Source organism: Lissotriton vulgaris, chromosome 10, assembly GCF_964263255.1.
Source record: "Lissotriton vulgaris chromosome 10, aLisVul1.2, whole genome shotgun sequence".
Classification (NCBI taxonomy): Eukaryota; Metazoa; Chordata; class Amphibia; order Caudata; family Salamandridae; genus Lissotriton; species Lissotriton vulgaris.
The window spans coordinates 817,555,123-817,571,669 of NC_141698.1; the positions used below are offsets into that span (position 1 = coordinate 817,555,123).

Below are 16,547 nucleotides of genomic sequence, written 5' to 3' on the forward strand. Positions count from 1 at the left end.
CAGCATGAGTGTGGACTGTCACTCAAGCTGCAGCAGGCCACGGTGGCTGGTGGGGCTACGCCCCTACGCCCCAATGGACACACCGCTGCTGCAAATATATTGTAACTGGAATTGTGAATTGTTTTTAAATGTATTTTATATTTTGCATACATTAGCATTATTCTGTTGAACAACCCATATGAAACTGGCTGATAGAAGTTCAAAATGGCTAACAAAACAAACTGCAAAATGTGGATTCAACAATACAAAATTCGGCTCATTCCAAATAGCGACTGTGGTATTCAGATTTAGATTTACTTAATTTGCACAGTAAAAACCATTGTAAAGCTATTAAGTTATAGCAGTGTTGTATCATAATTATTTCTTAAATGTTTCAGAATTCACAAGCCGGATTTTAGCCCTGGTTATTACACATTCAATTCTTAAAACTTACTTTGGAGCAGCACTATGAATCTCTCTTAAGTTTAAAATAGGTTGGGCAATTTACCATAATTATCGTAGTTCTACCAACCTGCATGTAAGAATATTCATGATCACATTTTAATGTATGTAAAAAAAAAGACAAGACGGATTAAACTAAAAGAAGTATTCGTAGATATGAAAAAAACAGATTGAAAGCACCAATTAATTTAGGAACACATTTCAAGTACACAACCTTAGGTACCCTGTTCATTTACACAATGTTCTCAAAGCAGTTCAACTAATTTCCAGAATTCAGGTTTCAGCATCAAGAGAAGATGTGTTTTTACTAAGATTAATGCCTATGAAGTAACAGTGCATGTTGCATATTAATATTTTAAAAACATATAACATTGCAAGTAGCCACCAAAATAACATTCAAACAAACGCCGAAATATGGGTCTTTCACGTGGCAGTCACGTTTTTATACAATATGGCACTTTTTGTTTTTTGCTGCTTCGCTTCATTTGTCTAAGGCTGTATGTATATGCATTGGCTTATGCCACATAATTTAATAATAAGACAAGTAAACAAAATACGCATACAAGTGTTCAATAATCTGTTAACAGAAGTGGATCTAAAAACAACACTGGAGGGGTGGTTGCTGTAAAGCAAATAAGAACTCTAAGCAGGCCACTTCAACATGGCCGCCTAGCTGGCATCCAGTGGTAAGTAAAGAGCCTCCCCTGTACCGGCGGATACACTTTCATTACAGAGATCCACGCCAGGTGGGCCGGGATCTCTAAACTGACTATATAGGAAGAGTTCAAGCTTGCAAAGTAAACATGCATTGTGGAAACATTGTTGCAATTTTGGAAATGACGTGAGTTCCTGGAAGATCTGCTTGAAATCAGTTGTAAGTGTGAAACGTAATCATAAGTTGAAGCGCTCAAATAACCTCGCTAGAGAAAATAAAGTTAGACTGCTGGGTGTGTCGCCCTGTCCAAAATCAGATTTTTAGGCTTGCATTGAAATTATTCTTCTGTTTCCTTAATGCCCATGGTCCAAAGAAGAGGGCTGTCTGTTTCCACAGTAACAATGCCAGATCCATCGTATGTGTTGGAGGTGCTTACCAATGTTCCAAACTTCAACACTTGGTTATCTGTATAGAAAAGAGGACAAGAGGAGCAATCATTTAAAATGTTACAGTACGCGTTGAAACATGTCATGCCTGTTGTAACGCTAGACAAGAAAAGTTAAACAAGGACTGTTTTTTTATGATCAGAATGTTTTTTATTACTAGCAAATAATTTCAACAGAACACATGCAATTGCAAATATTGTCAACACTTTACAGACATTACAGCCTACATCTACTTCTTATGTTTTACTACAATATGATAACTTCCTCCAAGATCTGTGCTTCTAGCAAACACGGCAAGCATCAACAGGGCAGGATAACTATTTTAACATCAGCCCACCCGATGGTCTTACATTTTGATGTTTAACAGTCAAATCTCAAAAACCAAAGCCCAGGTGGCCTACTGTTAGACCTGGCATATTTGGCATGTTTTTCCCTGGACTTTTTTTGCTTCTGACTTACTGTTTTTCGTTTTTGCTGGTTTTAGAGCTCTGGACACTTTACCACTGCTGATCAGTGCTAAAGTCAAATACTCCCTGTGTAAATTGTGATTGGCATATTGATTTACTAATAGGTCCCAAGTAAAGTGCACTGTGTGTGCCCAGGCCTTGTAATTCAAATGCTACTGATTGTGCGACCCACAGGAGCAGCCCTGTAACCAGGTCTCAGACCTGCCACTGCAGTGTCTTTGTTTGCAGTTTAAAACTGCTATGTCGGCCTTGCAAGAACACCCACTTGCCTGGCCCAAACATTCCTTTTCCTACATTTAAGGAGCCCCTAAAGTAGGCCCAAGGTAGCCCCATGGGCAGGGTGCAGTGTATGTGAAAGGTAGGACATGTACTGGTGTGTTTTACATGTCCTGATACTGAAATACGGCCAATTTCGTTTTTCACTATTGCAAGGACTATCTCTCCCATAGGCTATCATTGAAGCTGCCTTGTAACATCTTACAAGTGTAACTTGCAAGCGGGAAAAAGTAGAGATTTGGAGTTTGGATTACCTGAACTTTGAATTTAAAAAATCCATATTTTAGTGAGAGTGGTTTTGAAATTGTATGTTTAAAAATTACACTTTTAGGAAGTATGCATTTTCTTGCTTTACCAATCTGTGTCTCTGCCTGCCTGTGTAATCAACGTCTGGTTTAGACTGACAGCTGGGTTGTTTATGGATTCACTCTAGACAGTCACACAAAGGGAGCTGAGGTGTACCCTGCATATTCTGATGGCCCGTCACCATGCTGAAGGGTCTTCCTGAGTTAGAGTGGTGGGAGGAGAGTCATTGACACCTGAATATGGTTGTGCCTGTCTTCACACAAAGCTGTCTCCACCCTCCCTGTAGTGTGTCTGGAGCCAGGTCACGAATAGGCAAGATCTTGGGCACTACAAAGACTTTCCTTTGAAGTTTGCCTACTTCAAAGGCAGAAACTGGTATAAGTACTGGAGCTGTGACATCATAACTTCAGAACGCTTTTGAACCAAGAGGAGATTCTACCAAGAACAGTTGGAGACAATGTAAGATGGGAACTGCCACTCTGCTTGTTGCTTTGTTGTGCTGGCCTATTGGTTGCTGCTTCTTGCTTGGGCAGTAAAGAGACTGGGCTTTGCTTTTTGTATCCTACTTGCCAAGGTTCTCCAAGGGCTGTGTGAGCTTGCCTCCTGTTAGGAAGTCTTAGGGTCATCAAAGACTTTACCTGCAGCCTCTGAACTTCTCTGCTGGGAATTCTGACATGCCAAGTGGTGCCAATTCCAGCTCTGGGCCCTTGGACTTGCCCCTGTTTTTCCGACACAGTCCCGCTGTGTGGCTGAAAAATCAATGCATTTTTATGGTGGGGATGAAGAATTGATGCAGCGCTTGCCATGTGGCTGAAAGATTGCCACAGCCCGAGCCCTGTCACTGACGTATGGGGCACCCGCTTCGACTTCAACGCAGACCCTGCTGTGCAGCTGAAGAAATCAACACATTACCTTCCACGCAGCTGGCAAATCGATGCAGCAGCTGCTTCGCCACAGCCGCATCGACACAGCGTATTGGGATTTTTCGACGCATTGCACCTGTGCACCTGTTCTTCATTGACATAGCCCAGCAGTAAGGAACAGAGGCTGCGAGTCCAGAAATCGACGCATCACCTCTCTTGACTGTAAGGAACTGACGCATCACCTCCCTTGACAGTAAGGAATCAACATATCATCTTCCCTGCACTGCAGAAAGGAATCGATGCATTACCTCCCCTGGCAGTAAAGACCTGACGCACTGCTTGGTTTTCTGGCGCATCACCTCCCCTCACGCCTGTTTTTCATCCTTGATTTTGATGCATCCCAGGTACTTTGTAGTGAAAGTGACGCATCTATAACTTTCTATTGACTGACTATTTTAACGTTTTTAAAAAGAATATATTTGCTTGCGTATGGATTTTTGTTATTTTGGTCTTGATTTACTTAGACGCATATTGGTTATTTCTCTCTACTGGTGAGATGTCCATCTGTAGTGTTTTCACTGTGTTACTGTGTGCGTTTGTACAAATGCTTTATGCATTGCCTCTGAGTTAAGCCTCACTGCTCATTCCAAGCTACCAAGGGGGTGAGCATGTTACCCATGCTCACCCCCTTGGTAGCTTGGAATGAGCAGTGAGGCTTAACTCAGAGGCAATGCATAAAGCATTTGTACAAACGCACACAGTAACACAGTGAAAACACTACAGATGGACATCTCACCAGTAGAGAGAAATAACCAATATGCGTCTAAGTAAATCAAGACCAAAATAACAAAAATCCATACGCAAGCAAATATATTCTTTTTAAAAACGTTAAAATAGTGTGTGGGGTGTGGGGTGTGTAGCTCCCTTACCCTGACTAGAATAAGGGTCCCTACTTGAACAGGGTGCAAGCCAATGTCAACTAGAAACCCCAGTTTCTAACACATATTAAAGAAATGCAAGCATATACCTTACAATTACTGTAGCATATTGCCTGGAACAAAAAACACACATGTAACTAATTGCACAATAAAGAGCAATAAGTGATGTTAGCTGTAAGACTAACACACATATTCAATTATATGCACCTTTTTATGACTTTCAGTTTTTGTTGGCAATCACTCAGTAATGGACTGGTATCCGGGACAACCGTGTCCCAGGTCTTCAGTGAACCAGCATTAATCCCAATAAAAAGGAAGAGAAAGACGGAAAAACGGTGGCATAAAGAAGAGAGCAGGGATGAAAAAGTACAGAAAGACTGAGATAAAGGATTGTAGAGAGTCTGGTGGCTGATTAAAGAGGCACGAGGTGGAATCAAGAGGTGCACACCCAGCCTTTAGCATGTGGGAGCTAAACCTTGGAGGGCTGCATGAGCTGATTGCAGTAGTCTAATTTTGATGTGGCTCCAAAAAGAGCATTTAAATACTGCTTCTGAAGGCTGCTGGCTGCCACATCTGCATTTTGCCTGCTTTTCTTCTCATGGCTCTCCATTTCCTTTTTCAACACAGTCATAGAGGACAAATTGGAGGGGGCACCAAATTTAGTTTCACCCAGGATGCTCTCTGAATGAAGACTAGCTCTGCTTTTCACCCCCGGTTTTCGGCATCCCCGATATTGGTTGCAGGCTTCTAAGCACATCGTTGAACTTCGCATTTGTTTGTTTTACAAATTAAACACTGCTGAGCCCCCAATCAAATGTTTGACGTACACCATCACACAACTGACTCAGGGCGGTAGATGTACTTTCCTTTACGACAGGCTAGAATGCGGCTGTCCGCGGCCCCCGCAGGGGGCCGCCTCGGAGGGCGGCCACCCTTAGTGGGATTTAGGCCCCTCCCCACTCGCTTTTGCGGGACTCCAGGAGGAGTCCCCTTACAGGGTGTGCTGGACACGTCATGTCTGGCGCGCCGGGGGATGGGGAGGGGTATTTAGGCCTCCCCCGCCATTGTTGGGCCTCTTTGCTGCCTGACACGCCGTCTCTTTCCATCGTTTCGTCGTCGCTGCTCCTCGGGTTGGAAGGTGCGGTTTGCACTCGTTAGGCGTCATCCTTTCGGTGATAATCTGGTGGCATCGGTGGCTATCATCGTAGGGCAAGCTGTTGGGTGTTGTGAGGTGAGTGCTGAAACCCCCCACTGCCTCGCTCCAAGCAGGGCCGTCACCGGCCGCTATGCTCAGAGACCCAGTTGAGAGGGCCTCCACTGGGGAGCTGCTGTCGCGGGCAGAGTGGCCCGAGAGGGCTGGCGGTTAGAGAGGGGGGGGAGGCCGGGATGTCGCAACCCGAGTCGCCAAGTCCCAGGGCTGGCGAAGCACTCTCGGCACCCATGCCCGCAATGGCGTGTGGGCAATAGGCCCGGGCACGGGCGGCTAGCGCGGAGAGGGGTAACATCATCCGGGAATGCATTCATTGTCGAGTGATAGAATGCTGGGGCATGTTACACTCCTAATATGTCATCTTCGCCATCCCGAGGCAGCAACATATGGTGAGCCTCGCGGGGATTAGACCGGGGTCACCCGCACAGGTAGCGCGCTGCGGTTTGTCCCCGTTGGCGAGGCTAGGCCGTCCCACCTCCTTACGCCCAAGCCAGACAGCTCTGTAGCTTTCCCTCCTCGTTTTCCCCACTAGCCAGAATGGGTTTCCCGACGGATGGGCGTGCAGATTAGTTATCAAATGGGTCCTACAATAGCCCAGAGGTTTGACCGATCCTTCAGTCCATGCTCCTGAGAGGGGCGCCCCGAGTACCACCCCTCCCCATCCGCGAGGCGCTACGAGTTGGCTTGGCTCGGTAGGTAGAATGGCAGAGCATGCGCAATGCTCTCATCGGTAGAGGGTTAGTAGGAAGCCTGCCAAAACTAGATCACCCGACTGAATTTTTTAAATTGGGGATGCGTTGACCTCCAGGCCCAACAGCTGGTACTGCTGCGAGTCACTGTAGCAGAGCTCGGCTCAAACAGGAGGGTCATCCAGGAGCACAGCTCGGTAATGGAATGTGTGTTTGCTTTCAGTCGATTAAAAGTTCGAGTCTTTGGTGGATAAATGGCCTGAATGGAAAGGGTTGTTCACATCAGGGCGTGGGAACCATTTTCCCAGGTACTGCCCTAGTTTAAAAGAAACCCCGTTTCCTGGTCAGGGGGATGGAATGTTTCTCGCGCGAGGGACATCACAGGGGCGCGAGCATGGCAGTGCGAGTTCGGAGTTCGAAGTAAACCTAGCAGCATGTGGATAACATGGTACAGGTGGCGTGGCTCCATCGTACCGCAACAAGTTTGTTCCCGCTTTCTCACCGCTGCGCCATAGCGAGCACAATCTGGCTGTAAATCAGCGTTTCCTGACTCTCCTCAGGGGGTACGAGAGGCAGGTGACCAGTTTGTACCCAGGGTAGGGAGCTGTGTTTAGAGCGTTGTCTCATTTCCAAATTTTGTCCCTTTCGGCACATTGAAGCTTTCCGCTGTGAGGTTTGTGCTTGAGCGTTTCGCACTGTTAAACTGGCTGCCCCTCAGCCCCCGTGTTTGCCCCCCAAGCGAAAAGGTCAGCGGACAGGCCCCGAAACGGAGCCCGTGACGTCAGATACTGGATGATCGTTATACCAGTAGCCCGCTCAACCACGAGACCATCTTTCGCGCAGTCAAAGGGGGATTGAATATATTTAAAGGACTGGCACTAAAACGATCTCACCCGGTCAGTATGAGGCAATATTTACATTCCATGACTGTCGTGATTCCACTAGGCCCCTTATCTAGGGACAGTGCCACCCGGAGGCGGGAACACCTGACTGTACCCAGAGTGTGTACATGGACGCGCAATCGAGTAGATGCTCCTTAGGTAACTTTCGTTACCACGATTGTGAGCCTCTCACGATTATTAAAATACTCCTCACCCACGAAAGGCAGATCTCACTAATATGTTTTGTGGGCCTCTTGGTGTTGGTTTCTAATAACAGCCGTCCGTTCTGCACCCCCCACGCCCAGATTGCAAGGCATATTCGAAGGTCGACTGTCGGTGCTCCCGTCTGCGAGTGAGGGCAGAGAACTGCCTTTACCGGAGTGGTAATCACGTGTCTACTACACTATTAGTGTGTATCAGGCCTAATGGTCCTGCCCCGGTCGTCTCATGGCTCGCCTGATCCAGTGTAATATAGGGGAGCAGAGAGTCCTGCGCCAAAGTCTTGTGGCGCACGGGCCGGAGACCGATCCCACCGGTGGGTGTAGGCACTGTCAAAGTGTGCGTTTCGTACAATCACCGGAGGGTCGAATACCCTGCTCCCACAATTCTTTGACCACTGTGATGTTCCCGGTGGGGCGGGGGCAGCTTGGGCCGCTGTGTCGGTCTCGGGCCCAAGGGTTTTGAAGTGTTGGCGCGGGAGTAGCATCATATTAAGTTAATAAGTGCCCGGAATTGCTCAGTTGGGAGCGCGTTAGACTAAAGATCTGTGGGTCCTTGGCTGATCCCGGGTTTTGGCAAAAGGCTTTTCAGCATGCATGAGCGGGCAGTTGGTCAGGTCAGAGTCCGTTCGCGTGTAGGTGAGACTGGCACTGTGGGCCATTATTATTGGTGACTCGCACTAGAGGGGCGAGGTCCCAGTCGCTGCACCGGTCCCCTGTTTGACCTATCCAAAACCTGCGAGGTCCCAGGCGGCATGACCTACTCTCGGCAGTGAGACGCGAATAGCTATTGTTAGTTCCCATGATTGCATTTCTCGACACCCGCCCTCACGCTGTAGTTGAGAGTGAAGGTGATGTGGACCTTTCTTAAGTTTATATCCTGAACGTGCGGGTTGTGGCCCGCGAGCACAATTCCTGTTACAGCGGGGCGCCGGCCCTCTGTGGGTTGGTCATGATGTGCGGCCTCCGCAGCACACAAGCAGTGTGTTAAGGCACCAAGGGTCACGAAGTGCAATTTCAATGACAGTGTGCAAAGACTTTTAAGTGAGGAGCTGCATTTACTATTACTCCCACTGGTACATGGAATTGATTTACTCCCGCTGGTATACGTAATTGACTGTCTGTAAGAGTGCACGCCACTGCAATCGAGGCAGGTGGTAGTAACCATTTTGATAGTATCACAAGTGGTTTTTACAGGAGTATTAGTAGACCCACGAGGAAGGCCTTGACAAATGAGGCTGGGTGCACTCCCATTTCCACCAATTCTTTATAATTTACAGGGTTGTTTTGATGCACTGTGAGGGGTAATCAGCTATCCTCAAGGGGGTGCTTTATCACCAGGTGGCACTGTCCCATGGGTGTTTTACGTTCGGTCGAAGGTGTCAACCGCTTGCCATGCTGGAGCCTAGTGATCATAGTGGGGCAAACTACAGCAGGAAACTACAGAGTCAGGTGTGATCTGATTAGCCCCTAAGTGCAGTGGCAGAATTTAGAGGAATTCCTGCAGAGGTAGTGTGGTTTTGTGCAATAGCCGGAGGAGTAACAAAGGACATCCAATCCCCCCGGTGTGCCTCAGCAATTTGTTTAATTGTCAGGATAGTTGCGTTGCTCAGGCACAGGGTGGCGCAGAACAGGCAACGTCATTTGGATGTACAGGGAGCATTTTGCTTACAAACATGCGCCCACTTGCCAAAGGCTACTCATGGGTCAGTTGTAAGTTTTCCCTCATGCAGATGTAATTTAACTGGTTTCCCAGGCACGGGATAGCGCTGAGCAAGTAGCGTCACAGTATATGTTCGGCGGGTCAGGTTATGCTTTGGATGCCAGATTTTATAGTCGCAGGGTCCTTGCTAGGTGTTCCAGCCCTAGTTTCTGCATAAGGGTGATAAAGCGTTCGGTTCATAGCCAGTTGTTGTCACAGGAATATATCACTTTGGGCAAAAGATTGGATTTTAAGAGCACACAGGTGAGGTGTTTGATGTCACCGCAGACCAGCAGCGGTAACTCCGGGGTATCACTCCATGTCTACCGCTGTTCGTTCTCCATGAAATGGAATGAGATGAGCCTAAATTATTCCCAGGGTACACTCAAGTTTCCTGTAGCGGCCGTTGTTAAGGTGGGGTCCTTACAGTGGTGCCTGAGTGTGTGACCTGCGCAGTGGATTGGTTGGTTGTGGTTCTTTTCCTTGGAGTTTGGGTGCTTTGTACAAACCTAGGCTTGCCCCGTTGGTGCCTAGGAGGGCGTACGTTGTAAGCTATTGGTTTTCGCTTTATTGCATTGTGTGAATACTTCGCTGCTTGGCCAACAAGTTCCTCGTGCCACCAAAAGTTTATGGAACACGTGTCCATCGCGCAAGGTCTAATTGGTGTGATTACTGAGATGAATATGTCTCCCTCATCTTCATGGTTTGATTTTGCTGTCAAGGAAGGGTCAGTCATAGTCCTTTAAAAGTCACTCATAGTTGCACTAAAATTATGGAAATGCCACACATGCAAATCTGAAAACTTGGCAGCCATGGAGGGGGGTGGCTAGCGCCGGGTTGGCTATGCAACTGAGCTATACTTGTGGCTCTTATTTGATGCAGGTAAAAGCATTGACTAAGCCAATGGAAATTAGCACCGCAAGCACAGTGACAGTGGGGCCTCAGGAGAGCAGCTAGCCCCCTGTTCCCTGAGTAGGTACAGTGCGACCCACCTTGATGGGAAGTGGATTTCACTTGTGCAATAGTGGCCATGAAGACAAATATAAGCAGGGCTCTGCCCACACTAAAGTGGGTCAAGATCACACAAACTAGTTGATGAGAGATTGCAGTGTCAGTCACACATGTCGATGTTTACTGGGATAGAAGTAAGGCGGGCTTGATGACGCTTGCTTCTACCTGCATTGGCACTTAATGTCAGTAGTGATGGTAAAAGAATTTTGCACCACAGGCAGGAAAGGTTAACACCCATGCACACCGAAGCAGTTGAAAGGTCATCTTGGGCCGCACATGTCCAGCCCAGTATCCGGCCGCTGTTGTGCTCAGTTTCACCCTAGTTGGAGTGAGAGTAAGGGGTGATCTAGCCAGCGTTTTGGGGTGCGATCTGTGCCATGGTGGGAGTGCGGTTGGCAATTTACAGTTACACTGCCTCTAGGCTAAGCCAAAATCTCTGCCTAGCCACCTAAGGGGTGGGCTGGGATCAGCTTAAGTGTGTACTCCCTTCTCCTGACTAGAGGGTTGTGAAAAGCCAGGCTCAGGCACATACCCTAGCCAACAGAAACTCCATTTACAACATGGGTAGAGTATGTATAGGATTTGTTTCCAGTCCATTTGCAACCACCCCACAGGGCGAATGTTTTAGGCCACAAGGTTTACGGAGGGCTCTTGTGGGGGAGTCTGTTGAAGAGCTAAGGTCAGGCTAGCATGTCTCGCACTTTCGCCGAATAGTTGAGTCCCAGCCACAGCGGATTGTATTAGGGTGAGCGGGCTGCGGATCAGGAAGCACCCAGGCATCAGTAGCACTGAGCAGCTTACAGCCAGATGCAGTATCCGATGCAGGTGGCAGCTGTTAGAATAGAGCCCTACTCTGAGGTACCACCTTAAGTGATGGGAGGTCTGTTGGCACACTCTTTAAATGGAAGCCATTGTCTAGCGGGCTGCTCTGAGCAGAGCATTTGCAGGCATCTTTCTATAATTTACTCAGATAACTGGGACAGAAATTAAAGGCGGGCTAAATAACTTTCTTCTACCTGCATTGGCGTATCTGGTCAGGAGTGATAGTCAAAAGGGATTGCACTTCAGCTAGGTAATGTTAGTATCCATCCACACCAAGCAGATTGTTTAAGGTCACCCTGGGCCGCATTTACACAGCCCAGTATTATGCCTTTGTGTTTGTCAGTGCCATAAATTACTACATTGAACTGAACAGGAGGCGTGACCGTAGGTTACAACAGCAGATGTTTCAGGAGAGCAAGTCTCCACACATGGTCAAGGTGTAGGTTTATTTAATTAGAGTTGGCACTCTTAGTTGACCAGGGGTTTGATGCTACACAAGGGCATTGCTGCGCTTCGGCCAGAGCACAGGCATCATTTCCCAGTGGGGCAGCAAGTGAAGGCAAGGATCTTTCCAAATCTGGCACCAGAACACAAACATAGTCAGGGCCAACTTGTCGGTTAAGTGACTTGTGTAGGCACCTGTGTAGCTGTCGCTCCAAGAAGGGGTGAATTGGCTCCAATTGAGGGTCAATGCATATATTGTTTCAAACCAGATTTTACACCAGTAATGTGTTCACCAGGGTCAAGCAATCAAAGAGGTCTGTGAAATTGTCTGCTCAACAGCGCGGATTAAGTGCACTCTGGAACCAAGGTTAGGTGACACAGGAGGGCGATTCAAGATGCACAAGGGGTGTGACGGCAACGCGAGACAGTCAGCTTATGCTGGGTAGGAGGTTCCGTATCACCACCCTGAAGGGTGCCATGCGGCAAGACCGGTAAATATGTTTAAGAATGACATAGATGCCAGTCAGGAGAGGTTTATCTCATTGCCAGGCATTGTTAACAACTTTTCCACACCAAGCTTGTAGCTTAGTTTCTATGGCCGCATACACACAGCCCGGTATTTGGCACCTGCAGATCTGCGCCACGGGTTATTAAAATTACAGTGGTTTAGTGATCGTACTTGCGGACCGGGCAGCATTGTTACGGCCTCCAAGGTCCGATTAGTCAGACACCAGTAATGGTGAGGGTGGCTTGCCCTTAATGCAGATGTCAGGGGAATTGAAATCCCATGTACAGGGACAGCCAGTTGCCTGTGTATAGTTCTTGCAGATAATGTATCATATTAATTTTAATAATTGCTTTAGTTGCAAGTGGTAAGCGTGAGATTCCGTCAATTTCAGCAACTGGTCACATTGTCAGCATCGATGCGGCGGTGTAGAGCCATTCTCAGTTAGAAGTAGGTCCAGGGAAAATTGTAAACTGTTTAAGGTTCTAATGAACAATACGGTTTGTGGTATCCTTTCGAGGGGAAGTGAAATGTTAGGCACTTAATTGCGTACAACGTAGCGCATTCAAGCAGGTGTTGTTTTTTTGCAAGCTGCAGCAGGAGTTTCCCTTATTAAGCCAGCAGCTGCGCACGGGGCCAGCAGTACGCAGCCCGGAAAGTCTGGGGTCGAATACATCAGTTTGAACTATAAAGACAAATTTCGGCACAACAGGAGGGATAATGGCAGGTACACGAATACTCCCTTGCTTAAAGTCCAAAATTCCATGGCGGGATAGTCACCAATTGACACCTGGAAACCTTAGATTCTAGTAGTATTGTTGGTAATATACACACGGCTCCGTTATCTCGTGGGGTATGTAGTCCTACACACGACTCCGTTATCTCATGGGGTATGTAGTCCTACTCGGAAGTGTAGAATGCAAAAGAACTGCACATTGCACTATTTTGTGTGTGACGGGTGCAACAACTTGATCCCTGCCAATGCAAACTTAAAATTCTTTGGGTCAGATACACAACATACCACCGTTCACTTCAGCCTCACTGAAGGAAGTCTGTTAGCAGAGGTGTAGAACGGGACGTCTTGCGCCAGGGTGCGGTCATTGCACGGGCGACACAGCAGATAGTCTGCTGTCAGACGAGGGTGTTTACGGGCTAGGAGGCCAAGTAATGTAGCAGAAACAATGCTAAGGACCCTCCCCACTGGTCTGCCTGAGAATGCGAGTGCAGTGGGATTCGCGATGTTACAGGTATTTTCCGGCCCATACAGGGGCAGAAGGGTACATTGCAGGAATCTGTATAACATGTAGAGCATCAAGGGTCACAGCTGGTTAGCAGGTATGTGGATTTCTGTGATCGAGCTTTAGTTAAGCAAGCCTGGTAGTTGGCGTATGTTGTCGCTCCATATGGTTGATGTGACTGCGAACAGTCTTGTTCTCCATGGTTTATTAACCGCAAAGGTTTGTGCACATGTCAGGTCAACCCCAACAAAGTACTTGCACTCTGTTCCCAGGGCAGGTTACGGACTGCTTCAGTGATGCATGACATGCCTCGTCCGCTTAGCCAGAGTATATAAGCTTGTTGTGGAAGCGTTCTTCTTCGAAGTGTGCTGCTGTTCCATAAATTGGGGAAACAACTCTTAGGGAGCTCAAAATGCTAGAAGGGCTGCAACTACAGGTTACAGGAGGTGGGAGCCACATCAGCTTGCAGGGTAACATAGTGATGTTTAAGAGAGAGCTCCCTCCTGGGAAGCCATCATAGTCTTGCAGGGCATGTGAGGCACTGGTATATTCCCAGAGAAGGATAACCCGCTCCATGCGCAAGTCGCTGAGCAAGGGGCTTTGGCTTCAGCAGGCATGGGCTACGCCTGCCTTGGCACAGGGCCAAGGCTAATGAAGCAGTGGAGCATTCCCGCAAAGGGTGAATAGTGCTATGCGCAAGTTCAGACCAAAGAGGTTTTGGGTTTTATCAGACATGAGCCGATCCAAAGGAAGGTGACTCTATTTTGATGCTGATGAGGTTCACTTGTCACAGGTTGGAATGGACCTGATCCTCTTGGACAAGCAAGAGACACTGGAAGGAGCTGGTTGCAAGTGAAGAAAGTGCTGTTTGGTTGGTGGGGGGCTCAGTAGGCTTTTGGGTCCGCCTCCAGAGCTGTGGCGGAGTTACAGGGCAATCTGGAAGCAGTCTGGGTACAGAAGGATACCTCTGCAAGAGCACAATAAGGATGCCAGAGCCAAATCCCAGGAGCCTCGGGGGAGGGTCCTGGAACAATGACGTCGGCGCCCCGTTAGTCCTTCGGCAGTTGTGGGCCTGAACAACCGGGGGCTTGCCTTGCTACGCTCCGCCCTGAAAGGGGCGTGAGTAATAAGGGACCAATGTGTCACATAATCCTGTAAGGTGATCACCCCTATAAGGGTAGCGCTGATTGGGTTACCACAGTGCTTGACTCGTCAGGCGGGCAGGGTAGCATAGTAAAACTTACGGGGGGCTAAGGGCTAGATGTAGGTAATTCTATTTTACCACTTCTAAAATACCGAATTTTACAGATTCGGTATTTAAGAAGTGGTAAAATAGAAGGGGGCACATGTAGGTATTTCAGAATCGGTAAATACCGAATCTGTAAGATTCGGTATTTACTGATTCGGTAAATACAGAATCGGTATCCCCCATTGATTCCTATGGGCCTTGAAGCCCATAGGAATCAATGGTGAATACTGAATCGGTATTTACCGATTCGGTAAATTCCGATTTTTGCAAGGGTGCAGGGGGTGTCACTTTGACACCCTCTGGCACCCCAATTCCAGACTTGTGTGCCATGTGGCACACAGACATGCCCTAAGGGCATGTCTGTGTGTCACATTGCACAGGTGTGCATGCACACCTGGATTCGGTATTTTACCACCCAATTGGATTGGGTGGTAAAATACCGAATCTGAAAGGCCTGTGGCACTCAAAGATGTGCTACCTACATGTGCTTTTACAGAATCGGTATTTTTACCGAGTCTGTATTTACCGATTCGGTAATTTTACCGATTCTGTAAATACAGATTCGGTAAAATACCGATTCTGTAAAGCATGCTCCTACATTAGAAAACCCTAATACCGGTCGGAAACGGCCAAAATCGGACGTTTCTGACCGGTATTAGGGCTCCTACATCGGGCCCTCAATATCTAAGCAATATGCAGAGCTGAGCTGCAGGGGCTCTTAGAGGGGTGAAAAACACCAAGGCCTCATTAACTAGCAAAAGGTCTGTAAAAGACCTGTGAAGTTCTCAGGTGCGGCTGTGTGTGTGCTGGAAGCTGTCTCATCCTGGGCTGCCACACACGACGGGGGGTGGGGGGGCTGAAGCCCTTTGAGTCCAATGGGCGTTGCGCGCCTGTTCCCATCCCATTATATAGAGGTGGGCGAGCCAACAAACTAAGAGGGAGAGCCGGGTCACAGCCGAGCCAAGAGTCTTGCTAGATTCTAAGGGGCGAGTCATGAAAATGTTTGGCACGTAAACACCATATACAAATATGATAAAGACACTTCAAAATGTAAAAATGCATTTCTTTCACTTGCAGAACCTTCTCAATTCCTTTCCCTTTCCTTCTTTTCCTTACCCATGCTTTCCATTCTTCCCTTCTTTCCCCTTCCTTTTAATTTCCAATCATTCCTGTTGTTTCCCTTCCTGCTCTTTCATTTCCCCCTCTTCCTGCCCTCTCTTCTCCTTTCATTTTCCTTTTTTCCCTTCTTTTCCTTACATTTTCCCATCCGTTCTTTTCTTTTGCCTTCCTTTGCTTTCTCTTCCTTTGTCCTAGCTTCCTTTCCATCCCTTTCAGTTCAGTTCCTTTCCCTTCCATTCTTTTCCCTTTCCTTTGATTTCCCTTCCTATTAATTTCCCTTCCATTTCCCTTCCTTCCTGCTCTTCTATTTCATTCCCATCCCATCCTCTCCCTTTCCTTACTTTCTATTCCCTTCTTTAAATTTACCTTCCCTTATCACCCCTTTCCTACCATTCCCTTTCATTTCCATGTCCTTCTATTCCCCTGCTTTCCCTGGTGTCCCCATCCTTTCCTTCCACTGCATGACCCTCCCCTTTCATCTACCTCATTTCCCCGACTCTTCTGTTTCATCCCCTTCCTACTTTTCCCTTCATTTCCATTGTCTTCCTTTCCCTTTCTTTACCTTCATTTATTCTCCCTTCCTTTAATTTCATTTGCATTGCTTTCCCAAGGCAAGGAAGCCAAGGGAAGTAACAAAGGGAAAGGAAGGGTAAGAACGGAAAGGTAAGGAAAGTGGAAGAGAAAGGTAGAGAAGGGGACGGTACAGAAGGGGGAGGAAAAGGAATGGAAAGAAAAAGAAGGGGAAAAGAAAGAAGAGGAAGGGAATAGAAAAGAATGTAACGGGAAGGAAAGGGAAAGGAATGACTGGGCGGGAAAGGAAAGGAGGTGGGAGGGAAAAGAAGGGAAGGGTAAGAAAATGGAGGGGAATAAAGGGAGGGAAAGAGAAGTGAAGTGAAGCGAATGTGGGAAAGGAAGTGGTGGGAAGGGGAGGAAAAGGATAGGATGGGACAGAGAGAAAAAGGAAGGCAAGAAGGTTTGTAGAGGAAAGCGGAACTGAAGGAAAAAAGGAAGGGAAAGGAAAGAAAGGGAAGGGAAAGGAAAGAAAGGGAAGGGAAAGGGACGCAAAG

General features: G+C 47.5%; 1 protein-coding gene across 3 annotated transcripts in view; it reads right to left on the bottom strand.

The window, feature by feature from the left end:
- Positions 1-266: 266 nt before the first annotated feature.
- Positions 267-16,547, bottom strand: part of TPK1 (thiamin pyrophosphokinase 1) — a 1,173,355-nt gene continuing 1,157,074 nt past the window's right edge. For all 3 annotated transcript variants that reach the window (XM_086941740.1, XM_086941739.1, XM_086941738.1), the window contains exon 9: positions 267-1,561. In XM_086941740.1, coding sequence (XP_086797866.1) covers positions 1,434-1,561 — 128 coding nt within the window. In that variant the 3' untranslated portion in view covers positions 267-1,433. The remainder of the gene's footprint in view (positions 1,562-16,547) is intronic.